At 56.8% G+C, this 27,663-nt stretch overlaps 1 protein-coding gene across 2 annotated transcripts; it reads left to right on the top strand.

The window, feature by feature from the left end:
• The first annotated feature begins 1,447 nt into the window (after positions 1-1,447).
• DHX34 (DExH-box helicase 34) lies at positions 1,448-27,663 on the top strand. Of its 2 annotated transcripts, none has more exons than XM_059383739.1 (17): positions 1,448-1,515; positions 5,616-6,537; positions 9,841-10,152; positions 11,886-12,140; positions 14,546-14,648; positions 15,730-15,947; positions 17,832-18,006; positions 19,857-20,050; positions 20,696-20,797; positions 21,804-22,028; positions 22,165-22,338; positions 22,620-22,722; positions 23,895-24,001; positions 25,196-25,483; positions 26,151-26,327; positions 26,541-26,679; positions 27,376-27,663. In XM_059383739.1, the coding sequence occupies exons 2-17, from the start codon at positions 5,836-5,838 to the stop codon at positions 27,507-27,509; spliced, it is 3,408 nt and encodes a 1,135-aa protein (XP_059239722.1). In that variant the 5' UTR covers positions 1,448-1,515; positions 5,616-5,835; the 3' UTR covers positions 27,510-27,663. The 2 variants fall into 2 exon arrangements, with proteins under 2 accessions (XP_059239722.1, XP_059239721.1); XM_059383738.1 differs by having other exon boundaries at positions 22,605-22,722.

Genomic DNA, 27,663 nt, shown 5'->3' with positions numbered 1-27,663 from the left:
CATGGCTCCCACCTCACTCAGATGAGAAGCCAAAATCCTCACCTTAGTGTGCCTGGTCTACTCTCCTCCTTTCCTCACCTCATTTCCTGTTATTTCCCCCACTTTCACCCCCTCCACACAAGCCAGCTTGCTGACCTCTGAACTCACCAACAATGTTGCCATGGCAATCTGCACTTGTGATTTCCTCCAGCTCTGGTGTGCTCCATGGCTTGCTGCCTCACTTATTTCTGCTCCAATACTACTACTTCCTCAGAACTGTCCTCTCTAACCAGGCTACTTAAAATACCATGACTCCTTGCCCCTTTACTGCTTTGTTCTTCTGCACAGAGCCTGGAGATACTGCTTGACATTCTTTTTATTTTTATTTAAATAAAAATATTTAGGGGCGCCTGGGTGGCTCAGTGGATTAAAGCCTCTGCCTTCAGCTTGGGTCATGATCCCAGGGTCGTGGGATCGAGCCCCGCGTCGGGCTCTCTGCTTGGCCGGGAGCCTGCTTCCTCCTCTCTCTCTCTCTGCCTGCCTCTCTGCCTACTTGTGATCTCTGTTTGTCAAATAAATAAATAAAATCTTTGAAAAAAAAAATTTAAATGTCAGTTTCTCCTACTAAAACCCGAACTCCCTGGGAGCCTGGCTTCATCTGTTTTGTTCATTGCTGAATTCTCAGTGCCTAGAACTGGCTCTGGATCTGAAGGCTCTACCTTCTCAACTGCAACATTCTCTTAAGGAGAAAGGAGAATGATGGGAGACTGTAAGGAGAAGGAAAGATCTAACATTTATTGAGTGCCTACGGTGCACAGTAGTGAAAAAGCAATTTATGTACCTTATGTGCACATTTTTCGCTTACTTTCCCCAACGATCTTGAAAAGCAGATATTAACTTCATGTTGTAAATATGGAAACTGAGGCTCAGACCCACAATGACTGGAGTGCCTAGGACTAGAGAGGACTCTAATTTCTCATTTGTTTAATCATGCATTCAACAAACATTGACTAACTCTCTGATCCTAGTGGTGGACGCTGGACAGCACGGGACCTCCAAGACGAGAGTGGCCCCTGCCTTCATGAGGCTGGGGAGTTGAGCTGAATCATAATTATGGATTATAGTGAATGAATCACAGGAGCACTTTAATAGCCCTAGTGTTTAATATGGTTCTGGCCAGCTTTCTCTCTGGCGTGGGGACGATCCAGTGCAAAGAAAGTTTGGGGGAGCGCAGAGCGCGCGCGGTGCATTGGGGGCGGTGGAGGGGCAGAGGGGAGGCGCTTGCAAGTCTCCGCTGCAGCGCTACAGTCGACCTCTAGAGGGCGCAGCGTCATCCATGGCTCAGCTTGAAGAGAGGAAGAGCTGAAGCATGTTGTGCGCAGGCGCAGAATGGTTTTGGCCATAGCGCCCAGGCTCCTTCGCTTGCAGCGGGGTGGGGCCTGGCCGTGAGGGTGGCTTGCGCAGGCGCAGAACCGGCTTCGCGCGCGCGAGGGGCGCTGGGGACCGGAAGTTGGAGTGATCCCGGCGGCTAGTGAGGTGAGGGGCGGGGCGGCTGAGCTGGGCCGTGGCGGCGGCGATGGCGGGTGTCGGGCCGGGTTGGGTAGCTGGGAGCGAGCCTAGGGGTGAGAAGGGAAGTCCCACCATGAGGACGTGCGTTGGAGGAGACAAGGGACCCGGGAGAAGCGGACGGAGATTGAGCCTGAGCGCCCCGAGAACACCTGGGCGACACAGAAGCTCGAGACTGGCAGGAATGGGAGTCACGAAAAGAAGCTTGGAGAAGCTGAGGGACCGAGAGATGAGGAGGCAGAGAGAGGACGGAAGCCGCATACTGTGGCGATGGGGGGCAGGGAGCTAATGGGGTCCCCCGAGGGCGCCTCCCAGAGGCTGCAGAGAAATGGGGTCGCACCGTGAACTTGGGGGGTGGGGGGCAAGCCACCGAACAGAAGTAGACAAACGGAGGAACAAGACTGTCTTTGACCTTAGAATGTTACTTTACCAGCCAATATGGGTTTACTTGGGGGATAACCGCGACTTGCAGTCTGGGACAAGCCAGCTACAGCAAAAATCATTGGCGAGTCCAATAAAAGAGAAGATAATTTTATGGAGAAAGAGGAGGAAGTTGGGAGGGGTTGTTTTGAATGGAAAGTCTGTTGGAAGAGCTCAAGAGTTCAGGGTGTTGATGGTTTCTCCCTGGCCGAGTTGTGGGGTGGTCCTTTTCTTGTAGGAGATGCGGCTGTACCTCCTTCCCTGTTGCCACCTGTAATCGATGATTCTTTCCTGCTGGTAGTTCTTTTGGAGCCTCTAATTGACAGTTCCTGTACTGACCTCAGGTGGTTTCCTCGTAGAGCTCTCATCCTTCCAGCCTCCTAGCTCCATCTTAGTGAGATTTCTCTTCGTTAATGGAGACTGACAGATGCACAGAGACGGATGCAGTGGCATAGGGAGAACCTGGCAAAAGCTGATGGGGGGACTGAGAAAGGGGAAGAGCCCCCAAGGAAAGAGACTTGGAGAGGAAGCCGGATGTGGGAAGTGAATGAGATGGATGGGAGCTGGGTGATTTGGGCAGACCGATGAAGAGAGCCGTCCGAGTGTGGAGACATGGGGCTCGGGAGAGCGAGTGCATTTGGTAAGCCTGGAGAGCAAAGAGAACTGAAAAGACAGTGTCAAGTTTAAAAATGGGGAGATAAAGCCAGACCACGGAGACTCCCGCTAAGATGAAGAAGAATAAATGGGAGCCTGACTCCCTAGATTTGAATTCCTTGTCGCACTGTGTACTTAACCTGTCGTTCGCTCAACGGCAAGGAGTGATAATAGCACCTTTTTTTTTTTTTTTAAAGGTTTATTTATTTTAGGGGCTCCTGGGTGGCTCAGTGGGTTAAGCCTCTGCCTTCGGCTTGGGTCATGGTTCCAGGGTCCTGGGATCGAGCCCTGCATCGGGCTCCCTGCTTGGTGGGGAGCCTGCTTTCCCCCTCTCTCTCTGCCTGCCTCTCTGCCTGGTTGTGATCTCTCTCTGTAAAATAAGTAAATAAAATATTAGGGGAAAAAAAAGATTTATTTATTTTAGAGAAGGGGACAAGGGCAGAGGGAGAGGGAAAGAGAGAGCCTCCAGTAACGTGGAGCTTGATTTCACGACCCTCAGATCATGACCTTAATTGAAACCAAGAGACGCTTAACTGGCTATACCACCCAGGTGCCCCTTTTTAACACGAGGAAAGTGTAGATGTGTGTATGTATGTAGTTGTGCACACAGATATACGTGTGTGATGTAGAATAGCACCTGATCCATGGGGAGCTCTGTTAGCTTCAAAGCAGCAGAACTGGGAGACAAAATGTTAGGTGGAGAAATGGAGATGAATGGTCACAGTGGTGGGAGAGGTGGTAACAGACTGGGAATTGGAGAGAGACAAAAATGGAGCGTCCGAAAAAGACGACTGAACAAGCAAATGAGGAAGTCAGATGGATTACCAACGAGGAGTGAAGAGGGTCAGGTGGAGAAGGCTTGTTGGAGAGACCATCAGACCTGAAGATAAGAGAAATGAGGAGAGACAGGACCAGTCTCTGAAAGGAAAGAGGGCTGAGCACGGTGAGCTGAAAAAGACAGGCTGAGACATGAGGACGGACAGCCACAAGACCCAGAGATAGTCACAGACACTGTGACAGAGGACGGAGGGGACCCAGGAAATCTACATGGTTGCCTACAAGAAGAGACTCTTTGAGAACCATGGTACTTGCCCAGTTGGGCCCACATGCTCATAGCCAGCTTGCAGCTGGGAGGAATGCTCTTTGTTTCATTCGAGATCCTTTTCTCGGGATCCCAGGCTCAGTATCAACAGCCTTCTAAGGCTTTTTCCTCTTGCTGCCTCCCCTGCAACAGGAGTTCCCTATGAAGCCACTCTAGCATCATCCAGCCCAGGTGTTTGCTGGAAAATGATAATCATGGGCTGCTGCTCCTGTGGGAAACCACTCCGCTGGCTCACAGGTTCTTCGTCAGCAGGAACCCCCTTTCTGTCTCTAATAAACTCCCAAAGATGGCCCGAGATCCCCCTGGGACTGCAGAGATCGAATCTCTGAAATCTGTTCCGGGTGGCACCGAGAGACTGAAGGGAGAGTAGGTGAAATCATTGCTCATTTCAGAAAAAGGTGAATTGTGGCCTTTTTTGTTTTTAAGATTTATTCTAGAGAGAGGATTTCAAGCAGACACCCCGCTGATCATAGAGCCTGGTGTGGGGCTTGATCCCATGACCCTGAGATCATGACCTGAGCCAAAATCAAGAGTCGGTCGCTTAAACCAAATGAGCTACCCAGGAGCCCCAAATGGTGGCCTTTTGAGTGTAATTTTCCAGGCTATATGCTTTGGTTTCTCTCACTGATTTCCGCATGTTAGTCATCACCGGGAGGAAGAGTGGACTTGAATTCTGGTTACTGTTTAGCTCCTCTGTGCCAGGCTAAGTGCTAAGCCTTGCAGTGTTTGGAAGTAGATACTATTCCCATTTTCAATTTGCAGGTGGCCACACATCTAACAAATGATGAAGATTCAGAGATTCAAACCCAGATCTGCCTGACTCCAAGACCTATACCAAGGAAGGCTCTGAACCCTCTTAAGGTTATAAACTTTAAGAATCTGAGTGAGGTGCTTCACTCCAGAAAATTGTAGCTACGAGGCTATGCTCTCATATGATTAGTTCGGACTTAGGCAGCTGAGAGAAAACCAACTTTGCCCAAGAGGGTATTTTCTTGTGTTACTGGGACATGAGGGTCGGAGTGGACCAAACCAAGCTTCTTCCCTCTCTCTTCCACTTCTCTCCTTGTAGTTGCTCAGTGGTTGTCCTGGCACGTCCTTCCCTGTGTCCAAGGGCAGGCTTTTCTCTAGGCTAAATTTCTAGGAAAGATTCAGGTTCATGAGCTACTACGGACAGCTCCAGGTTTATACGTCATCCCTGTGACCACAGTAGGTACCATAAGGGCTTTTCTGTCCTGGCAACCTAGTGTAAATTCCAGAGAAAGGCCGTGATTGGCCCCCTGTGGGTCATGTTTCCACTTCTCGCACCAATCACTGGTTGAAGGAGGAGGAGTTGGGGAACATGATTAGCCAGGCCTTTGTCACTTGCCCAATCAGGGGTTTCCTGACTTCAAGACTAGCAGAACTGGGTGGAATCCAGGAAGGGCTGCTGTTCACAGGGCAGGGGAGCCAGTGGGTACTGTTACCAGAAAAGGAAGGGATGTGCCAGGCAAGCAAGGACGGAGGATAATCTGACACTTGCAAAATTGTGCACTTGATTTCAAAGCGTTCCTAGGCGTCCTGAAGCTCAGAGACCCCAGAAACCCTTGCCTTACTCTTTTCTTTGTGCCACACCTCTCTTGTGTTCCTGTCTCATGGCAAGGTTCTGCTGTTGATTGTCCCTGTGACCCGCCTTCTTCAGGTTTCAGGTCAAACATCTCTGAGCATCCTTTTCTAGATTACCAAGCATGGTCAGGCAGCTCCTGTGGGTTCCCACAGTCCCATCACAGGATTGTCTGTCTCTTGCCTGTGACCACGACCACATAAGAAGGCTCAGGGTGGCCTAGTCCAGTGCCTACAAAACAGTAGGCTTTCAGGAAATGTTTCTAAAAACGAATGAGTGGCTTCTCTCCTCCAGGTGTTCCCGACCTGAAAACCCAGGATGGACTGGCATCTGTCCCAGAAATCACTGCAGGAGTCGTGAGGGGCCCTGGGTATCACCAGCTTGAGCCAGTCCCTGGGCACCTTTGTCATTGCCCGTGGTCATCCTGGACCATCAATGAGGAGGGAGATTGTCTCTTTGAAGAAGGAGTGGTTCTCTCCCTGCGACTTTAGGCCAGAGCTGTGATAACCACAGCATGCCTCCTCCCAGAACAAAGGAGGGCAGGGATCACAGAGGCCGACTCTGGGATCCCAGCGAGGAGGAGGCCCTCGAGAAATGGGACTGGAATTGTCCAGAGACACGACGCATTTTCGAGGATGCCTTTTTCCGTGACGAGGATTATATACGTCAGGGTTCGGAGGAGTGCCAGAAGTTCTGGGCTTTCTTTGAACGCTTGCAGAGATTCCAGAATCTCAAGGCCACCAGTAAGGGGGAGAAAGCCCCAGCGCGTCCCCAGCACAGCATCCCAGCCCTGGCTGACCTACCTCGCACTTACGACCCACGCTACCGCATCAACCTCTCGATTCTGGGCCCCGACACCCGGGACTCCCGGGGGCTAGCCAGGCAGCCCCCGGAGAGAGTGGCCGAGTTTCGCCGAGCCCTGCTGCACTACCTGGACTTCGGCCAGAAGCAGGCGTTCAGCCGGTTGGCCAAACTGCAGCGCGAGCGGGCGGCGCTTCCCATCGCCCAGTACGGGAACCGCGTCCTGCAGACGCTGAAGGAGCACCAGGTGGTGGTCGTGGCCGGGGACACGGGCTGTGGCAAGTCCACCCAGGTGCCCCAGTACCTGCTGGCCGCTGGCTTCAGTCACGTGGCATGCACCCAGCCCCGGCGGATCGCCTGCATCTCCCTGGCCAAGCGTGTCAGCTTCGAGAGCCTTAGTCAGTACGGCTCACAGGTGAGTGGGCCACGTCGGCTTTCTGGGTTTCCCAGCACGACCTCGAGCCTAGGTTGTTGCCCTTATCATAGTACCAGTGAAGGTTACCAGACCACTTACCTTTTCACTTAGCAAGGATTCTTCTAGAGCTCGATCTGCAGATTGGCCCCAGTGTGGTTCCAGTGCGAAAGGCACTAGCATTACCCATAACCCTTTCTTTAAATTTTATTTTTGAGAGCTTGGGAGCGTGGAGAGCAGGAGAGAAAGAGACTCTCAAGCAGGCTGCACACAGAGACCGATGTGGGGCGTGATCCTGAGATCATGACCTGAGCCAAATCAAGAATGGGACACTTAACCAACTGAGCCACCCAGGTGCCCCCCACCTCCCATGTAACTTCTTCTTCTTTTTTTTTTTTTAAAGATTTTATTTATTTATTTGAGAGAGAGAGAGATCACAAGTAGGCAGAGAGGCAGGCAGGAGGTCAGGGGAAGCAGGCTCCCCACTGAGCAGAGAGCCCGATGCGGGACTTGATCCCAGGACCCTGAGATCATGACCTGAGCCGAAGGCAGAGGCTTAACCCCCGAGCCACCCAGGCCCCCCTCATGTAATATTTTTAACAGCAAAAAATTGGAAATGTCCCAGGGATCATTTGGTTTTTAGCAGCCGTAAGAAAGAGAGTGAGGATACTTCTTTACTAATGGTTTCGAGGGTTCTAATCCAGGCTCTACCACTTATGAATCGTTATTGAAATTCTAATACCCTAAACAGAAGAATGTGCGTATCTTATGTAGCTCAGTGAATTTTCACAAATTGAGTTCATTTATGTAAACACTCCAGAAACCCTCTGTCTCCCCCACCACCCTGCCCCAGTTACTGCCCTGAGCCCCCAAGAGTGGTCACTGTTCTGAGTGATACATTATTGTCTTACGTCATGATAACTGAGTTAAAGAGGAAATCCCACAGATCAACTTTGCCTCTTTTATTTACTTTTTATAAGTGGAATCAAAACGTGTGTTCTCTTTGGTGCCCGGCCTCTGTCGCTCGGTACCAATCTTGTGAGTCTTGTCTGCGGTAGAGCGTGTGGGTGCACAGTTCTCTGTCGCTGCTGTTCAGTGTCCCCTGTGAAGACACCACAAGGTATCCGTCCCTTCCGCTATTGACAGGAAATCGGGGCATTTCCAGTTTCCGGCTCTTATGTGCGGGTGCTGCGGTCAGCATTCTAGAACATGCCATTAGGTGTTTGTCGGTACATATTTCTATCGGGGATGTAGCCAGGAAGGTGCCTGCCAGCTCATCAGATCTGCAGGGACGTCTGGCTTCAGCAGATGCTGCCAAAATGCTTTGCGAAGTGGCCGCACCCATCCACACTCCCAGCTGGCCCTGTTACAGTTACTCTTTCTTGTTCTGGCTTTTCTGGGTGGGTGGGTCGCAGTAGCACGTTTTCATTTGCATTAGTCTGACAACTGAGGGTTGAACGCGTTTGTTGGCCAACTGGAAATCCTTTTTTCCCAAGTGTCTGTTCAGGTCTTTTTCCCGGTTTGTCTTTTGTGTTGTCTTTTTTTTCTTGACATTTGGGGTCTAAAGATGAGCGAAATAGGTCCTTTGTAGGATTTCTGTATGGCAGATGTTGTCTCTGTGAGCTGTCTTCCATTTTCTTTTTTCTTTTTTTTTTTTTTAATATTTTTATTTATTTATTTGACAGTGAGAGATCACAAGTAGGCAGAGAGGCAGGCAGAGAGAGAGGAAGGGAAGCAGGCTACCTGCTGAGCAGAGAGCCCGATGTGGGGCTTGATCCCAGGACCCTGAGATCATGACCTGAACCGAAGGCAGCGGCTTAACCCTCTGAGCCACCCAGGCGCCCCCTCTTTTTTTTTTTTTTTAAAGATTTTATTTATTTATTTGACAGACGGAGATCAGAAGCAGGCAGAGAAAGGAGGAAGCAGGCTCCCTGCTGAGCAGAGAGCCTGATGCGGGGCTCGATCCCAGGACCCTGGGATCATGATCTGAGCCGAAGGCAGAGGCTTTAACCCACTGAGCCACCCAGGTGCCCCTGTCTTCCATTTTCTAAAGGCTTCTTTTGATGACAGTGTTTCTTTATTTAAGTATGTTCCAGTCTGTCATTTTTCTTTCTGTGGTTGGCACTCTGGGTTCTGTTTAAGGAGTATCTCCCTACCTTGACATAAATGCATCCTGTGTTTTTTCCTATAGATATTTACCTTTAAAATTATAATTTGTCCGGGCGTCTGGGTGGCTCAGTGGGTTAAAAGCCTCTGCCTTTGGTTCAGGTTGTGATTCCAGGGTCCTGGGATCGAGCCCCGTATTGGGCTCTCTGCTCCGCAGGGAGACTGCTTCCCTTCCTCTCTCTCTGCCTGCCTCTCTGCCTACCTGTGACCTCTATTAAATAAATAAAATCTTTACAAAAAAAAATTATAATTTGTCAGGAATTGATGTGTGTGTGACGTGAAGTAGGGGTTAAGATCATTTTCTCACAGGGCGCCTGGATAGCGCAGCTGGTCAAGTATCTTGACTCTTCTTGGTTTCGGTTGTGGGATCGAATTCCATCTGGGGCTGCTTGGGATTCTCTCTCTCCTTCTCCCTTTGCCCCTCCCCACTGTGCTTTCTGTCTCTCTCAAATCAATAAAATTTTTAAAAAAGAGATCATTTCCTCCCAGTACCACTTTTGAACTGTGTTTTGCCTTGGATGAGTGACCTCAGTTTCCCCATCGGTGAGGTGAGAGTAGTGGTTCTTTTCACGGTGGCTGTGAGGATGAAATTAGCGGGGGGCGCCCATTTCAGTGGTTAGAGTAGGGACTCAAAGAAAGGTGGACTATCTCCATGATCATTAATTAGCATAGACACCAGGCTCTGTGCCAGACACTTTATGTGCATGAACATGTCCCATTCTCCCAGCATTTAATATTTTATTTATTTATTTAACAGAGTGAGAGAAAGACCGAGACAGAGATCACAAGCAGGCAGAGAGAGGGGGAAGCAGGCTCCCCACTGAGCAGAGAGTCCGATGCGGGGCTCGATCCCAGGACCGTGGAATCATGACCCGAGCTGAAGGCAGAGGTTTAACCCATTGAGCCACCCAGGCGCCCCTTTTCCCAGCATTTAGGGGTGAAAATGTCTCTGGGGGTATGGAAGTGCTCGCCCAGAGTCAGCAGCACTAAGCGGCAGAGATGGGGTCCACACCTATTGTACTCCCGAGTCTGAGGGGGCCGGGGAGTGGGGGCGTTTGCTTGAATGTTCAGTGTGGGCGGGTGAGGGCTGGCGCTGAGGTCCAGGCGCCTCCCCTGACCCCCACCCCCTCCCCATCTCAGGTTGGCTACCAGATCCGCTTTGAGAGCACGCGGACAGCGGCCACCAAGATCGTGTTCCTGACAGTGGGGCTGCTCCTGCGGCAGATCCAGCGGGAGCCCAGCCTGCCCCAGTACCAGGTCCTCATAGTGGATGAAGTCCACGAACGTCACCTCCACAACGACTTCCTCCTGGGCGTCCTCCGGCGCCTGCTGCCCCAGCGGCCGGACCTCAAGGTCATCCTCATGTCAGCCACCATCAACATCTCACTCTTCTCCAGCTACTTCGGCAATGCCCCGGTGGTACAGGTGCCCGGGAGGCTGTTCCCCATCACGGTCAGTGCTGCCCCCACATCTTCCAGTCCTCCCACCCGCTCTCTGGCCAGCCCGGACCTGTCCCTTCCCTCTGGCTCAGATTCCCATCTTTCCGTGAAAGGCGGTCTCGCTCGCCCTCTTTCTTTTAAAGCTGCTGTTTTCTGAGCGTGTACACTCTGCTGGGCAGGTGCTCAGTGCCCCGGGGAGGAGACCTAGCCTTGGAAAGCTACGAGTTTATATTCCTCTTATGTAACAGTCCTGCCGGTCCAGGCCAGTGTGCAGCTCTGTTGCATGTGGTCCTTCAGGGACTTGGGCTCTTCTTTTCTTCTGTCTCAGGGGGTGGGGCTGCTCAGTCTCCACACGCTTGACCTTTTGGATAATTCTTCTTCTGTGGGGACTGCCCTGCCTGTTGTAGGCTGTTCAGCAGCCTACCTGGCTTCTCCTCCCAGCTGCCAGCAGCGTTCTCCTCCCCCAGGAGTGATGGCCCAGGATGTCTCCTGATGTTACCAAATGCCCCTGGGGGTGCCCCCCACCCTGGCCCAGCACCGCTGTCCTAGGTAGCTGACCAGGTCTGTCTGGAAGCTTTCAGGAAGAGGGAGAGAGCCCCAGTCCAGGAAAAGGCCCTTTTGTCTTTAAGTTGGACATGACCTTGCAGCTGTCTCATTCTCTCTGCATCCCACCCCACTTCGAGGTGAGGGGGCTGGAAGGTACTCTCTCTTGCTAGGGGATGGCGTGCCCAGGAAGGAAGGGGCTGGGTCTCTGGGGCCACTGTGGGTCTCCCACTCCACTTGACTCACTGTCCCCCCCCACAACCTCACCCTGTCCCCACAGCGGTCCTGCCCAGGCCGGACTCCACATACTCCTTGACCTCCCTTACCAGGTCTTCAGGTTCTCTGGAAACTTTCGCCCTGAACTTTGCTCCCTTCGCTCGGGCCTCTTTGCTGTGGCTAGCGTGGTGGTCTTGTCAGAAAGCAGAGTGAAAACTCATGGGGGCCCCACCACAGCCGTGGGCGCCCTGTGCCAGGGATTTTCACCCCTGGAGGTAAGATAGAGGCTGGAAGGCGTGGAGCAGCAGAGTGGGGCCTGGAATCCTGCTCGCAGACGCTACCTGGGCCCACAGCCTCTCTCTGCTCTTTCGGATCCCCTTTTGCATCCCCTTCCGTATGTGTCCACCCTCCCACCCTGGATGGCACTCGTGGACCCTTCCCACGTGACTTCCCAGTGGCCCTCCATGCTGGTCTGTCCCCGCTCTCAGTTCTTTCTGTGTTTTGAAAGCCACTCCTTCCTCTTGCAGCGGGAGTTGGTAGGAGCCCCGGAGTTCCCAGCACCAGGAACCGTACCAATCGGTCCCTGTGGTTTTGGGTTCCAAATACCCATCCTTCTGTCTTCCAGGCAGCCGTAAAAAAAATACAAAGGGGGGAGCATGCTGTCTGAGAAGTGATTTTTCTAGGCTTTTGGTCCTGGCCCCACCCTTTAAAATTCTGTGGTTGCTGAACCTGAGAGAGAGCACGTGTCGTGTGTGGAGCTCAGCCAGTTTTCACGCATCAATACCTGTATGTGGCCAGTGGCCAGATGCGAAACTCACACGTCCCCAGGAGCCTTCTGGTTACTCTGATATGCTGTCCTTTGAGAACCTTCTCCTCTCATTAACCTGCTCGATGGGCCTGCGCCATCTCCCTGCACTGTCTGCCACACACCACCCCCCCGACGCCCCCGCCTCGGGTGACAGGCACGCCCCTGCCATCTCCCCACAGGTCGTGTACCAGCCACAGGAGGCCGAGCCACCAGCGTCCAAGTCTGAGAAGCTGGACCCCCGGCCTTTCCTCAGGGTGCTGGAGGCCATTGACAACAAGTACCCTCCCGAGGAGCGGGGCGATGTCCTCGTCTTCCTCAGCGGCATGGCGGAGATCAGCTCGGTCCTGGAGGCCGCCCAGGCGTACGCCGGCCGCACCCAGCGCTGGGTGGTGCTGCCGCTGCACAGCGCCCTCTCCGTGGCCGACCAGGACAAGGTACCACGCATGGCCTGTGCGACCAGGCCAGGTGGGGTGGGCAGGGAGGAGGGGGCTGTGGGCGGTCGAGGGAGTATTGCCAAGGTGAGCTTCCTGGTGAGCAGGGGGCATGAGTGGAGCTTTGTAGGACAAGGAGGGCTTGGAGTAGCCGAGGGAGGGAGGGCGTCAGGGTGTGGGTGCGGGAGGCCTCGAGCTCTGGTGTGGAGGTGGGAGTCTGCGAGCCAGGGGTTGGGAAGGGTCAAGAGGCTGCCCTGCCGGAACAGGAGGGGCTGGCAGAGAGGCCTTTGGGTCATCCTGGTAGTTGTCTGTTGCCTTGTAATGGAGCCCCCAAACCTGGCAGCTGGCGAATGCGTACTGTTCTCTTTTCCCATGGCTCCTACAGGTTGGGAATTTGCGAGAGGCTTGGAGGGGTGGGGGCGTGCCTCTGGCCCAGGCTGTCTTGGGGGGGGTGCAGCTGAGGGGTCGGCTGGGGCTGCTTCCATCCGAAGGCTGGCCTGGGGCCGGAGGGCCTTCCTATAAGATGGCTCATTCTGTGGTAGGCTGTTGGCTGGGGCCTCAGTTTCCCTCCATGTGGGCTGTTTGAGTGCCATCCCAGCTTGGTGGCTGGCTCTCTCCAAGAGAACCAAGTAGAAGCCACAACATCTTTCACGGACTGGCCTTAGACAACCCAGCCGTCATGTCTGCAGGGTCCCGTTAGCTGACCTGGGCTGCTCTGATCAGGGGGAAGATACTGGGTGAGGGTGTGGATCCCAGGAGGCGGGCTGCATCGAGGCCTTTGTGGAGGGTGACCACTGCAGTCCCCTGGGGAGGAGACCCTTCAGGTCACCCTCAGTCATTGATTGAAAAGACCACCTCCTCAGTGCTTCCCCTCACGCCAAGGGGGCTCTTTGGGACACGCTGGGAGCCAAGATATGGTCTTTCCCCTCAAGTAGCTGCCGGTCTGTGGAGGGAGATGGCAAGCCATGATAATTTACAAATGGAAAAGAAAAGTTCTGGAAACGGGAGAGCAGAGCACAGTTGTGGTGGATTCAGGGAGGACTTCCTGGAGGAAGAAACTTCAAAACTGAGACCCTAGAAAGCCCCAGCCTAGGAAGGGGGCAGGGAGAAGGGTGTCTTGGCAAATGTGTGTGGAGCCGGCCGGAGCGGGCAGCTGTGTGTGCGCCTTGCCTTGTTGAGACCTTCCAGCAGCCTTGTCTTCCAGGGGCCGCTGTTACCCAGGACAGACACAGACACAGTGGGTCAGGCACTTGTGCGAGCTCACATAAGTAGCTGAGCCAGGCTTTGGAATATGGTAGTTTGGCACCAGAGCCCACGCTGTTAACCAGAGGTTACCAACTTCCTGTAAAGGGCCAGGGAGCACAAAGTCGTAGGTTTGTTCTTTTGTTTATTTGAGAGAGAGAGACACAGAGCGTAAGGAGGGGGGAGGGGCAGAAGGAGGGGGAGAAGCAGACTCCCTGTTCAGAGAGGGACCTGATGTAGGGCTTGATCCCAGGACCTCAAGATCATGACCTGAGCTAAAGTCAGAAACTAAACCAGCTGGGTCACTCAGGTGGCCCCAGAGTTGTGGGTTTTGTGAGCCATTTCACATCTAGCACAACTATTCCATTCACAGTAGGAAGGCAGGTGCAGACCGACACAGGTGAGGCTGTGCTGGGTTAAAACTGGATTCACAAAAACAGACAGGAGACTGGATCTGGCCCCCAGGCCTAGTTGCAGACCCTCCACTCTTGTCCACTGTGTTGGTCTCCTGGGCCCAAGAGAAGAGCTTGTGCAAAGGGCCTGCGGTGAGAGAAAGGTGGGGCCCCTGGGAGACCACCTGCAGGGCGTCTGGGGTCTGTGATGGGGAAGGCAGGCTGGGTGCTAGTGAGAGGTGGGCAGACCTAGGCTGCGTGGCCTCGAAGACCCATTGTGGTGCTCGGGCTTTGTCCCGAGTGCTCCTGGAGGCACAGGAGGGTTCTAGCAAGGTGGGGAGTGGCGCCCGTTTGTCCTTTAGCAGATCCCTCTGCTGTGTGTGATCATGGGTGGGAGGCCAGAGGCCAGGAAGGAGGCTGGGGCAGGACCTGGGCTGGAAGGGAGGGCCTGGACCAGGACAGGGCTGTGGGTTTGGGGAGAATGGCATGAATTTTGGAAACATTCAAAACATGCAGGTGTGGCTGGAGTGGGGAGGGGCAGGGGAGTCAGGACAGGCCAGGTTTGTGGCGCATGTGTGTGATGAGCCATCTCCGAGATGGGAACTTGAGGAGGAGGAAAGCGTTCAGTGGGAGGCGCTAAGGCTATTCGAGCTACTGTAGGTGAGTGTGAAATGCCTGTGGGCCATCCAGGACACGTCAGGGAGGCCACCGGACATGGGTCAGCAAGGAGTCCGTTAGTCCCGGATGTCACCTCCTCCCCACACCGCCCCCCAGGTATTCGATGTGGCCCCCCCTGGAGTTCGGAAATGCATCCTCTCCACCAACATCGCTGAGACTTCTGTCACCATTGATGGGATCCGCTTTGTTGTCGATTCTGGTAAGGGCTGCTCCCTGCCACCCCTCAGTTGCTAGAGAGAAGTGTGGGGTCTGGAGATGTGTGAATGCCGTGGGGGACTCCAGACCAAAGCAGAGAGTAGGTGGTTTTTAGGGCTGTGGAGCAGTGCCAGCATCTTGTCAGACATTCCAAACTTGCTCCTGCCTCAGGGCCTTTGCACTTACTGGTGTCCCTGCCAAGAGCCGTCTTTTTCCAGATATCCACAAGGCTCACCCCCTCATCTCATTTCAGGGCCTGCATAAACGTGTCCCCATCAGAGAGGCTCAGCTTGTCCGCTTTGGTGATTTCCCCTTCCTCTTCCCGCTGTAGCTTCCCTTACGAGACCCATTGTTCCTCAGAGTATGGGCCTTATATTTTATATCTGTTGCTCTATTTCTTTTCTGTCTTCCCAGCTAGACGGTTCTCTGGGAAGTCAGTGTAGCGTAGCGGTTGGGAGACGCTGGGGCCAGCCTGGCTGTGTGAGCGAGGTGGCGTCCCTGAGACTATGTGTGTCTGTTCGCTCATTTGTAAAGCAACAGTAATAGCAGAGCCTCCCTCGGGCTGGAAGGCTTCAGTGAGTGAATACATTCCCCTGGGTATTTTGGGTGGTACCCCGCACAGAGAGAGCCCTCGGTGTTAGCAGTGACCTTACCGAATCTGGGGATCGCTGTGATAAAACATCCCATAATTTTACGCACCATCGAAATTTGTAAATGCTGGCCATGAAATATGGATTTGTCATTGCTTCTGAGGTGCGTCCCATTTTCAGAGGCAATGAAAGTGGCCAGAGCTGGTCTTAGCGTTGATGACCTCTGTTCTGTTCAGCCCCATGAGGCTGGGGACAGTGTTTACAGCTGAGCCCCATACAGAGCCTGGCATACAGAAGGTGCCTAATAAGAATGGTTAGATAACCTGGCTTCTGAATATGCAAATCCGAGACCTGTGAATGAAGAGCAAAAGGCTGAGTCAAGATGTCAGGGTCAGGGCCGTGTTACTGGGGTAGAGGAGGCAGCGGAGGCGGCAGGGGCCGAGCCCGAGGTGGGGGCCCTGCGGCTACTGCACCGGCTGTCCTGTCCCCGTGCAGGGAAGGTGAAGGAGATGGGCTACGACCCGCAGGCCAAGCTACACCGGCTGCAGGAGTTCTGGATCAGTCAGGCCAGTGCCGAGCAGCGCAAGGGCCGGGCCGGCCGCACAGGTCCCGGCGTCTGCTTCCGGCTCTATGCTGAGTCTGACTACGACGCCTTCGCCCCCTACCCCGTCCCGGAGATTCGGAGGGTAGCGCTGGACGCGCTGGTGCTGCAGGTGAGGCCTCCAGCGGGACCCTCCGTGCCATGCGGGTGGGCGGGGCAGGGGAGCGCTGCGCTTCCAAACGTCCGCTCTCCTGGCAGGGGCAGGGTTGTCCCCGGGTCCCCAGGCTTGGGCCCCCATTGGAATGCTTTCAGCGGTGACAGCCAGTCCACCCCAAAGCGGCTCTTGAAACTGGGACTTCTCGGGACAGTCTGGTCCTGGCTCCCAGGCAGCTTTGCTGCGGTTGGGCTGCAGGGCCGCGTGGGCCCCCTCACGGAGTGGCCGACACACAGACCTTAGTCCTCAGGGTGCTGGGCAGTTTCTTTCATGGGGGGACCCAGGCCCCTTCCTGGTGCAGCCTGCGGAGGAGCATGGAGGGCGTGAGGGCCAGGGCCCCCACACTCACCCTGCCCCATTAGCGCTCACTCCAGGGCTCACCCCTTCCCATGGAGAGTGTGGCCCTGGGCTCTGCCTGGGCAGAGGATGGCCAAGGGGGGTGGGGAGGGGCTTTCCACAGCAGCAGCCTCCTCTGGGGTGGGCGGAGTGGCTCGGGGCACAAACCAGCCCCCTGCCTGCAGGTGGTGCACCCCGAGGGTTTCTGTCAGATTTTGTTTTTTCAAAAATGCCACTTGGGATCCTCTTTGTGCATTCCTGACCCGTGCGGCCTGCCTGATCTGGACGATGGGCCGTTTTAGGTGAGGCACGGTCTGCAGACAGGGTAGCGGAAGGCTTGGTTATTGAAGTGGGTCGGTGATGTCCTCTAGGGCTCAGGCTTGTTCTAGCCTTTTTAAAAAAATTTGACAGCAGAGATCACAAGTAGGCAGAGAGGCAGGCAGAGAGAGAGAGAGAGAGGAGGAAGCAGGCTCCCTGCCGAGCAAGGAGCTCGATGCAGGACTCCCAGGACCCTGGGATCATGACCTGAGCCGAAGGCAGAGCTCAACCTACTGAGCCACCCAGGTGCCCCTTGTTCTAGCCTTTTCTGTCTTCCATCCGTCATCAGCTCTGCCAAACGTAGCAGTGGAGGCAGTGACGGTGCGCTTATCTCACATTCCCTGTGGGCCGAGCGCCCTTCTTGGTGTTGTGTGTCTAGAACTGTTTGGATCCCCACAAATACTAGGGGGCAGGTAGTCTTATTCCAATTTCTGGATAAGGAACCAGTTGCACAGAGAGGTGATTTAAGTTGCCGCAGGTGTCCCAGCAGGTTTCTGTCTGAGGCTGTCAGGCTTCAATGCTGGCCCGTACGTGCCACCTGGCTCAGCAGCCATGGCGTCACCACCTCCCTCGCTACCATCCAGAGGCAGACGAAACTGCCACCCCTCAAGGCCTCATTTTTAAGGCCCCGGGAACCTTTCCCTGAAGGCCCCTGGCCGATCTCCCACCCCGGCTCGTCAGCAGCACTAGGTCACTGGTGTCTCCTGGTTGACTTGGAACTGCCTGGGGCCGTGGCCTTGGCTGAGTAGCTCAGAGAGGGGACCTCCGGCCGCAGCCACTCACTGGAATCACCTCGAGAGCTGAAATAAAAAAAATCTGGCCTTTGCCCCACACCCAGAGCTTCTAACGTAAAGGTTTTTTCATGAGCACAGGGCATCCTTCCGGGCGGCAGGGAGGGAGGCCGGCCCGCCTCAAACTACCGAGCCAAAGAGAGGATTTCACAAGGATGTGCATCCATTGTGTGGGGTGGTCTGGCTTAGGAATGACTAAGGACTTCTGCTGCTGTCCTTGGTCTGGGAGAAGAGGTGCTGGACAGACAGCCAGTAGCCCTTCTCCCCTCCCTCTGTACAGTGGCCCTGACATTGGGAGATTTAAGGTAGCATGAGTTTGTGATCTGTGAGCCCCCGGCCAGTGCTGCACAGTAGCTCCCGTGTCCCCCATTCCTGGGGGGCTCAATTGTCATTCCAGATGAAAAGCATGAGCATGGGGGACCCGCGAACCTTCCCTTTCATTGAGCCTCCGCCACCAGCCAGCCTCGAAACGGCCATCCTCTACCTCCGGGACCAGGGGGCCCTGGACAGCTCCGAGTCCCTTACCCCCATCGGATCCCTGCTGGCTCAGCTGCCTGTGGATGTCGTGATTGGTGAGGACGTCCTCCAGGGTGATCACCCAGGGCGCTGGGAGTGGCCGTGGGGACCATTCATGCCCTGCGTGACTCGTAGGCCGGCCTGTACTTTCTCTGGGCCCTGTCTGATCACTCATAAGTTCCCTGTGCCAGACCGTTCTGGGCACTGGGGTGTGGGAGTAAACCAACAGGCCCCTGTCTCCTCCGCACACCCTGTTCCCAGCTCCGCCCTGCTGGCCCCTCCTTGGTGTCGTAAGGATGTCAACACAGCCCGCTTCTTCCTCCTGCTCATGCTTGAGTCATCCCAGGCCCTTCTGAGAAGCTCACTGACCGACATGTGTCCTGCTCTGATTCTCGTGACTCGTGACGAGCTGGATGCTCTGTGGTCTGCCAATATTCTCGGGCGAGCAGGACTCGCTGTGGCACTGTTGGCCAGGCGTGATGCTCCACAGAACCATCCGGCCGTGTTCCCATCATTCACGTCCCCTCAGGGCACCAGCCGGAGCTTCAGAGGGGACAGGAGACTGGGAACCACCGACCCCAAGGGCCTCTCATGGTTATGAAGATGGTTCTGTTTGCTTTAGAAGGACACAGGGCTAGAGCCAGGGGAATCTGATCCGAAGTGAAAAAGAACGTTCTGTGGGCCTTCGCTGTGTGTCAGTGAAAGGCTTTGTGTGCCTTGTATCATTTCACTCTCATCTGGTGACGGAAGGGCATTTGGTCACCCCTTCTGTATAGGTGAGAAAGTTGAAGCTTGGCCAGAGACAAGGACCTGCACCCCAGGGTCTGGAGCAGGTGGGCAACAGGCCCTGGGCTGGACCTGGTGTGACAGGGGAGTGACTCACTGCAGCCTCTGAGAAAGGCTGTCACTTGCCCAGGGTCACGTCGTGGGCAGAGCTGGGAGGCACTCGCAGCCGGGCGGACACTGTCGGTCCCTAAGCCTCACAGGGCAGGCGGCACAGCTGACTCAGTGCCAGGAGGTTCCAGGCCCAGATGGCTCAGTCCTGCCTCCCCTGTGCCAGGTGGGGCGCCGGATGCTTCCCCGGTGAAGCCCGGTTCGTTCTCCCGGCAGCCAGATGCGGCTGTTGGCTCATTTCACTGACGGTGAAACAGAGGCGCAGGAAGAGGGAGGGACTTGCCCAAAGGACAGAGCTAGAGAGCCCTGGGACAGCCTCATTTTCTTGCCATGTTTTATTTTATAAGGTTAGATGTGTAACAGGAACTTTCCAGAGAGGCGGCCAAAGGGACTGGTAAGGATGAGTCAGAAATGTGTTACGCAGGCTGCTGACCACAGGACAGACAGGCGAGGGCCTGGGGGTCCAGACCAGGGACCTGCTGCTTTGATGTCTCCCTGTCTTCCCTTCTCCTGCTCCTCCCCTCCCCACCTCCATCGGCCCCTGCGTCCGCCGCCTCCACCTTGTACGCAAAGTGCAGGAGAGGACCTGTCCAGAGGCACAGGAGTCTGTGGTGTGTCAGGCAGGCCAAGCCGTCAGGGCTCCAGTGGAGTTTCCTTATAGAGGAAGGGGGGCGTGCGGGGAAGGAGAGCCAAGCCAGGAGGGGGCGCCAGGTATAGAGCAGGGAGCCAGGCAGGCAGGGGCAATGCTGGGACCAGCCCTCCGACCGTGCCCACCTGGTGCCTCAGGGGGCAAGATTGTGGTCACCCCCCAACCTACAGATGGGAAACTGAGGCTTTGCCCAAGCTTGCATGCCTGGGAGGCAGAGTGTGGGCTCGATTCTGTCATTGTGGCTCCCAGGGCCCTTTGTTGATAAGGTGGAAGGGGTGGGGGGCCGGCTGGGAGTGGGAGGGCGGGGAGGGCGGCGGTCCCAGTCACCAAGAGGCTCAGCTCAGCATCTCCCTGACCCGCCAGGGAAGATGCTGATCCTGGGCTGCATGTTCCACCTGGCGGAGCCCGTGCTCACCATCGCGGCTGCCCTCAGCGTCCAGTCACCCTTCACCCGCAGTGCCCAGAGCCACCCAGAGTGTGCGGCGGCACGGCGGCCCCTGGAGAGTGACCACGGGGACCCCTTCACGCTCTTCAACGTCTTCAACGCCTGGGTGCAGGTGAGGCCAGCGGTAGGGCTCCTGTCTGTGACATTGCGAGTGGGACCAGAGGAGGCCCGCTACCCCGGCGAGGACCCTGAGCCCTCTGCGGACTAGAAGGCCCCTGTCTCCAACATCTGCTTCCGTGGCCATGGGACCAGCAGGTGCTGGGGCCCAGTGTCGAGGGGAGGGGAGTGTTTCCAAAGCACTGAGTAAGACCACTGCCGCCCAGAGGAAGGGCCAACGCTCCTAGGATGGCACTTAGTATCCAGCACATGCTCTGGCCAGGCAGTTCCAGGGACCTGGTGGTGACTGACTGAAGGCCCTCGGCCCTGCCCTCCAGGGTCACACAGTCTTGTGCAGGGAGGCAGACCTGTCCCTGGGCTGTGACCTCCCAGAATGGGCTGTGATGGCAGTCCAAGGGGCTGGGTGTGCCCAGAGGGGATGTCTGACCCAGTGTAGTCTGGAAGGCTTCCTGTAGGAGGAAGCAGTGACACTGAGACTTGGGAGAAGAAGGAGAACACGTGTGTTCCTGCCTCCTTTTCCAGGGACTGCTGTTTGGGCCCATTCTGGGGGCGGCTGGGGGTGTCTGGGTGCTGGGTCAGCCCCTACACCCTTCTCTAACCGACCAGGCCCTGACCCCCCGGCGTCCGGTCCCCCACCCAGGTGAAATCTGAGCGGAGCAGAAACTCACGCAAGTGGTGCCGCCGCCGGGGTGTAGAGGAGCACCGGCTGTACGAGATGGCCAACCTGCGGCGCCAGTTCAAGGTGAGGCTCAGGACCGGTGAGGGGGCCAGGTGGGGGTGGGAGAGCTAGTGCGGGGGCACCCACCCCTTTCTTTCTCTGATGGAGCAGTCGGTGTCCCACCCTATACCCACCTCCACAGCCATTAGACACTCAGATGTGGGGTGGCCTGGGTGAGTCATGGGTGGAAATCCAGGAGGGCTTTCTGGAGAAGTGGACAGGGTCAATGGTCACATGCTATATCCTCACAAAGAACTTTGCCATCTGGAGCAGGGTGCTGAGCTCTGGGAGGCAGCAGGGGGCAGCAGCTGGCACACCAGATCTGAGCGGATGTCCCAGTGGCAAGTCCCAGCTCTGTCATTTGCTAGCAGTGCGGCCCTGGGCAAGTTCCTGCACGGCCCTGGGCCTTGGCCTCTGTGCCATCCTGTGAGGATTAAATGAGTTAATAGACGAGAGGCACTTGGGTGGCTCAGTGGGTTAAGCCTTTGCCTTCCACTCGGGTCATGATCTCAGGGTCCTGGGATGGAGCCCCACATCGGGCTCTCTGCTCAGCGGGGAGCCTGCCTCCCCTCCTCTCTGCCTGCCTCTCTGCCTGCTTGTGATCTCTCTGTCAAATAAATAAATAAAATCTAAAAAAAAAGTTAATAGACGAAAGTGCCTTTAGAACAGGGTAAGTCCCCAGTGGCATGGCTGCCCGTGGTTGTGCATGGCCACACTGGGGCCCAGAGGGGGCGGTCACCCGACCATGGCCTATTGTGCAATTTTAGGAGATGCCCCCCATCCCCACCCCCGTCGGGGACCGCAGATGCTCGGACTGTTCTCGGCATCTCCGGCTTTCCAGGGCCTTGCTTTGGCTTTGGTTGGCTTGCAGAGTCCGAGAGGGTGGTGAAAGGCCGGGGCTCCTCTCTCTGTGTCGCACACGATATCCCAAGTCCTCTGAAATGGAGGGGCCGGCGAGTGGCAGGCCCAGGACCGGAGCCCCAGACTCAGCCTGCCCTGTGTCCCTCACCCGGGCTCCGCCTATCCCCAGGAGCTGTTGGAGGACCACGGGCTGCTGGCCCGGGCACAGGCCGCGACACCAGGCGACAGCTCGCGCCGGCTGCAGGAGCGCCGGGAGCGCAGGGAGCTGTACCGTCTGAAACGCCAGCATGAGGAGGGCGGGGGGCGGCGGCGCAAGGTGCTGCGGCTGCAGGAGGGCGTGGACGGCGGCTCCAGCGACGAGGACCGGGGGGCTGGTGATGGCGTGGACATCCAGGTGGGTGCCGGGGGTCAGGGGGCACAGACAGGACCTGACCCCCGTACTCTGTGGCTCCCTGGGGTCCTAGTGTCAGCCCCTCGGGTACCGGCCTGGCCCCCCAGGAACCTGCCTTACCCCCACCTTCCCCTCGCAGGATGTGAAGTTTCAGCTGCGGCACAGCCTGGATCAGCTACAGGCAGCCACCAGCTCGGCCCAAGACCTGACACGGGACCAGATGGCACTGCTCAAGCTGGTGCTGGGCCGGGGCCTCTACCCTCAGCTCGCCGTCCCGGACCCGTTCAACAGCAGCCGCAAGGACTCGGACCAGGTGGGCCTCCTCTGGGCGCTTTGCCCCTTGGCATACCTTCTTGGCCGTGCTCAGTGCTAAGGACACAGGAACAGTCCTGGCCCTGCCCTCATGGGGCTCCAGTGCACGGGGGCAGGGGTGGGGGTGTCAGGGAAGGCTTCCTGGAGGTGGGGACTCCTGAGCGGAGACGTGGCTGGGGAATCTGGCCGAGAGAGTGGAGGAAAAGGATTGTGGGCAGCGGAGGAGTAGGTCTGAGGGCCTCTGTCACTTGGCATCTAACTCTGCAGATCTTCCACACGCAGTCCAAGCAGGGGACCGTGCTGCACCCCACCTGCATCTTTGCCAACAGCCCGGAGGTACTGCACACGCAGGAGCAGGCGGCCAGGGGTGGCGAAGCCAGCGGAGGTACTGGGAGTCTAGGCAGGGAGAGAAAACCCCCTTGGGAGGGGAGTGAGAGGTGGGGGGACAATAACGTCAGGGGGCCCCTCACCGTCGGGGCTTGCCTCCTGGCTCCCGCCCATACTTTGCTGACATGGGACCTGTCAGCTGGGACCCGGGACCCGGCTGGTGTCGGGGTGTTGGGGTCCCAAGAGCCAGACCTCTTGGGGACTCACTCCCACGCTGAGCCCCATCCTCCCCATGGTGACTAGTGAGGCGCTGTGGCCACACCCCAGGCCAGAGCTTTTAGCAAGTAGAGAGGACCTGTCCCAGGGGCTCTATGAGTGCCGAGCTTGGTCCTGCCCCAGGGCTCCCCTCCTGGCCGCTGGGGCCTGGAACGCAGCATCCAAGCGCTGGGCCAGGCAGGGGCCTGGTCAGGGTGCCCCCTGTGTGAGTTCTGGGACAGCTGCTCTCTGTCCTTGTTTATAAACAAAGTAACCACGGTAAAATGTGAACATTAACTCCAAAAGGTAAGGTTTGTAATTTTATTTTATTTTTTTAAAGATTTTGACAGAGATTACAAGTAGGCAGAGAGGCAGGCAGAGAGAGGGAAGCAGGCTTCCTGCTGAGCAGAGAGCCCGATGCGGGGCTTGATCCCAGGACCCTGGGATCATGACCTGAGCCGAAGGCAGAGGCTTTAACCCACTGAGCCACCCAGGTGCCCCTGAGGTTTATAATTTTAAAAACAGTGAGGGTAGAATTTGAAACCTTCCCCTCAAATCTTTTAACAGCTGTAAATTTCTGGACAGTCTGCTCTCTTCTTGTTTTCCTCATTGTTTTCTGTTCCTCCTTGTTTTCTTCATTGTTTTCCTCCTTTATTTTTTCATTTTGAAAAGTCCCAGACCCCTTCCTGGGGAAGAATGGGACAAGCCCTCGGTAGCCTAGCCCAGCTTCCTGCCACCTTGTTTGTGGTTTCTGTCACCTTACGTTTTGCTCCTTTTTGCTGGGATCTGGTCCCAGGCCTGTCGCTGAGAAGCGTAAAACAAGGTCTGGTGTCTTTGCTGCTGTGATGCCTGGTGAAATCAGCAGTATTTCCTACCGCATGGAAATGGCCCTGGGGGGACAGACCAGCGGGGGCTGCTGTGGGCAGGAGATCGGGTGGCGGGGGGGGCCCTGAGCCGCCATCCGGACCATTGCAGATGACAAGGACAAGGTGAGCAGCAAGCACCAGCTCCTCATCTTCGTCTCGCTGCTGGAGACCAACAAGCCCTACCTGGTGAACTGTGTCCGCGTCCCTGCTCTGCAGGTGTGTCCCAGCTGCCATGCAGCCTGACCATGTCCCTGGGGCAGGAGGCCAGGCTGGGCGGAAGAGCCACCTTCCCCCACTTGCTGCTGTCTCTGCCTTCGAGTATTCATCCAGTAAGCGCTTGGCTGAGTGCCTGCTGGGTGCCGGGGATTGGCCTAGGCACCAACAGCCCAGCAGGCAGTAAGACCAGCCCTGGTCCCTGCTGGCACAGGGGTCACATGCAGCTGGGGAGGATGGCAGTAATGACAGACATGCTAGCGGGTTAGGAGGACTTGGGGAAAATGAAAAGAATAGGGTAAAGGGGTTAGGGTGGGGTGAGGGTAGGGAACAGGCTGTAATAGGAAGGCGATCAGTGTGGGCCTCGCTGAGAAGGTGCAGTGGAACGAAGGAAGGAGCCACCAGGATACTTAGGGAGAAGAGTGTCTTGGAACAGCAAGTGCAAAGGCCCTGAGGCACATGCATGCCCACTGTACGCAGGGAACAGCTGGACCAGAGGTAGTGAAGGGGAAAGTGGTTGGAGCTAGGGTCAGAGAGAGGAGGTCCGAGAGGCTGGGGCGTCTCCCCATCTCCTGGGAGGGTTTGAGTAGGGTTGGAACAGGGTCTGATGCAGGGCAGTATCAGGACCCCAGCGAGGAGGCGACTGTAGTCGTCCTGGCAGGAGAGGGTGGGGGCCGGGGCCACGTGTGGGCTGTGGATAGGTTGGTGTGTATGTCTATAGCCAAGAAGGGAGAGTCCTGCCAGCGTTAGCTGCCCCGCCTCCTGAGTTCTGCACACCACCCTGCCCGCCGAGGCCCGCCCTCCCTTCCCACTCTACAGAGGAGCGAGGCTAGGGGGAAAGCATAAATAGTGACTGTTCACATGGGAGGGACCCTGTCTGAGGCGGCTTTGACAGAGGCATCTGCGAGGTCACCGCCACTGGCGAGACTGGATGAGGACCCGGACTTCCTAGAATGTAGTGCAGTTTACGCTTTGACTTTGGTTGGTCTGTTTGTCCAAGTACAGTGTCCGTGCTTGGGGGGGCAGGGACGCTCGCTTGCAGCCAAGGCGGGAAGGGGCCTGGCACGCGGGGGGGTGTGGTGGGGGGTGCGGGTGAATGGACAAGTGGGGGGAATGAGGGGTGGACAGGGTCTCTCGAAGCTGGTGTCCTGCCCCGCACCCCACCCCACTGTCTGCCTCTCGTCCCCTCCCTTCCAGTCCCTCCTGCTCTTCAGCCGGTCCCTAGACACCAACGGCGACTGCTCGCGCGTGGTGGCTGACGGCTGGCTGGAGCTCCAGCTTGCGGACAGTGAGAGCGCGCTCCGGCTTCTGGCAGCTTCTGTGCGGCTCCGGACCCAATGGGAAAGCATCCTGGACCGGCAGCTGGCCCATCAGGCCCAGAGGCAGCGGCCAGAGGTGGACGAAGGGGAGGACGCGGCGGCTCCGGGGGACCGCAGGGAGGTGGCAGACCTGAGCCGGGACCTGCTGCGGTTCGTGGCATCTGAGGTCCGTGCTGCCTGCATGGCTGTGCCCACATTCAGAGGCCGGAAGGCCTGTCTTCTCCCTCCTTCCCTGGTCATGCTTTGGGGTTTGCATTTGACCCCAGGCACCCAGCGGCAGAGGCCAAGCCATTAGCCCCTGCGGGGCCCCTTCCCCCAACCTGCGCAGTTCTGTGTGCATTTATTGAGCACCACTGCACATGCTGTGTGAGGTGCTCTCACGAGGGGTGAAGGGTGTGCAGCCAGAGAGGGAAGCTGTAAGAAGCAGTCTGTTCACAGAGGGCGCAGGGAAGAACTGGGCGGGGCAGGTGTGAGGTCCGTTCCCCACCTCGTAAGTGGGCAGCTGGGAATTGCTCCCCGGTCTGCATGCAGATGGAGTAGAGAGAAGGGTGTGCACCAGGGTGGCTTCCCAGAGCTGCAGGCCCGGGGAACCAGGGCAGGGGGGATGGACCAGCGTGCTGGGTGATGGTGGGTTGGGTTGTTGTCCCACAGGTGACAGGGAGCAGAAAAGGGGCACCGGCATTGATGCTAGACCAGCCTCTTATAGCCAGTGGCTGAGACCGTGCTGTGACTGATTTGAGCAGTTGGCCCTGTCCTGGGTCCAATTTCAGGCATAGCTGGATCCAGGTGCCCTAACAATGTTTCCTTGAGTCTGTCTCTCTTTCCTTCCCCAGGTTCCCTACAGCCTCCGGCGGCTCACAGGGCTGGAAGTCCAGAACCTATATGTGGGACCCCAGACCATCACCGCTGCCCCCAGTCTCCCGGGTCTCTTTGGCAGCTCTACCCTCTCCCCCAACCCCACCAAAGGGGGCTACGCAGTCGCTGACTTTCTCACCTACAACTGCCTTGCGGTAAGCATGGACCCCACCTTGGCCCATCACCCCACCCCTGACCCTAAACAGAGGGAGTCCCGGCCTCCCCGGGACTAGTCACATCCCAGCTTAGGGCAGGAGGTGGTTTTGGCGTGGGGCCCGCCAGCCCCGAGGGGTGCTAGCACAGGTCGCAGGCAGGGGGTTGGTGAGTGGGGCAGGGGGCTACATCCTGACGTAGACTTCCTGCCCCAGAGTGACACGGACCTGTACAGTGACTGTCTCCGCACCTTTTGGACCTGCCCCCACTGCGGCCTGCACCTGCCCCTGACGCCCTTGGAGCGCATCGCCCACGAAAACACGTGTCCCGAGGCCCTGCAGGACGGCCCGCCAGGTAGGGACGTGGGGGAGGCCGGGGCAGCTGTGTCCACCCGCACCTCCTGTGCGGCTTTACTGCGAGGTTGGGCCTTCATCCGCTCCCCGTCTGGGGACTGAGGACCCTCAGCCCTCTGGCTCTAGTTGGTGCCACATCGGGTTTTGTCACAGAGACCGGGAACCAGGGATGGGAGGGCCCAGAACATCGCCTCTTTCTCATTCTTTTGTGTCTGTCTCTCTGGGCTCCATGTGAGGCTGACTCTGTCTGCCTTGGTTTCTGTCTGTTGCTGTGTCTCTCGTTTTTATTCTGTCCGGCTGCTGTCTTTGGCTCAGCCACCCTGTCCCTTTGTCACCCAGGGGATGCCACAGCAGGCAGACCCCACCACAGCAGCCGGGGCTGGTCTGGGAGGTGGCAGTGGGACCCCACGGTCCCCGTGCCAGGATGTGCTCTTCCTGTCTCTGTGTCCCAGGGGGTGACAGAGACAGACACGACGAGACACACAGAGTAGAGACTTGCCTGTGTGTGTGTGTGTGTGTGTGTGTGTGTGTGTGTGTGTGTGTGTGTGTTAATCAAGGAAGGCTTCCCTGAGGAGGTGGAACCAGAGGCCCCAGAGACTGGGAGGTGGCCTGAGTCCTCTGGGTGCCTGGGACTTGGAGGGTGGGGTGGGAACACGCAGAGGTGACTCCCACCCCCGACAGCCTACTTGTCTTGTAGGGGCAGAGGAAGCCGCCCCCGAACCTGTCCAGAAGACGTCTGCCCTGCAGAGGCCCTACCACTGCGAGGCCTGCCAGAAGGACTTTCTGTTCACGCCCACAGAGGTGCTGCGCCACAGGAGGCAGCACGTGTGAGTGGGGCCAGGAGCCCCACCTGCCACCCTGTCACCCCCACGAGGCTCTGGGACTCCTGCCCGAACTGCAGCCTGGGCTCAGTGCTCTGGTTGGGCTGGCCTGGCACGGAGAGGAGTGTGAACATGCGAATAAAGTCTCCTAGGTGGCCTCTGCC

This window comes from Mustela nigripes, chromosome 17 (genome assembly GCF_022355385.1).
Source record: "Mustela nigripes isolate SB6536 chromosome 17, MUSNIG.SB6536, whole genome shotgun sequence".
Taxonomy (NCBI): domain Eukaryota; kingdom Metazoa; phylum Chordata; class Mammalia; order Carnivora; family Mustelidae; genus Mustela; species Mustela nigripes.
Note: the sequence above shows the minus strand (reverse complement) of the source record. Positions and strands in the feature narration are given on the sequence as shown.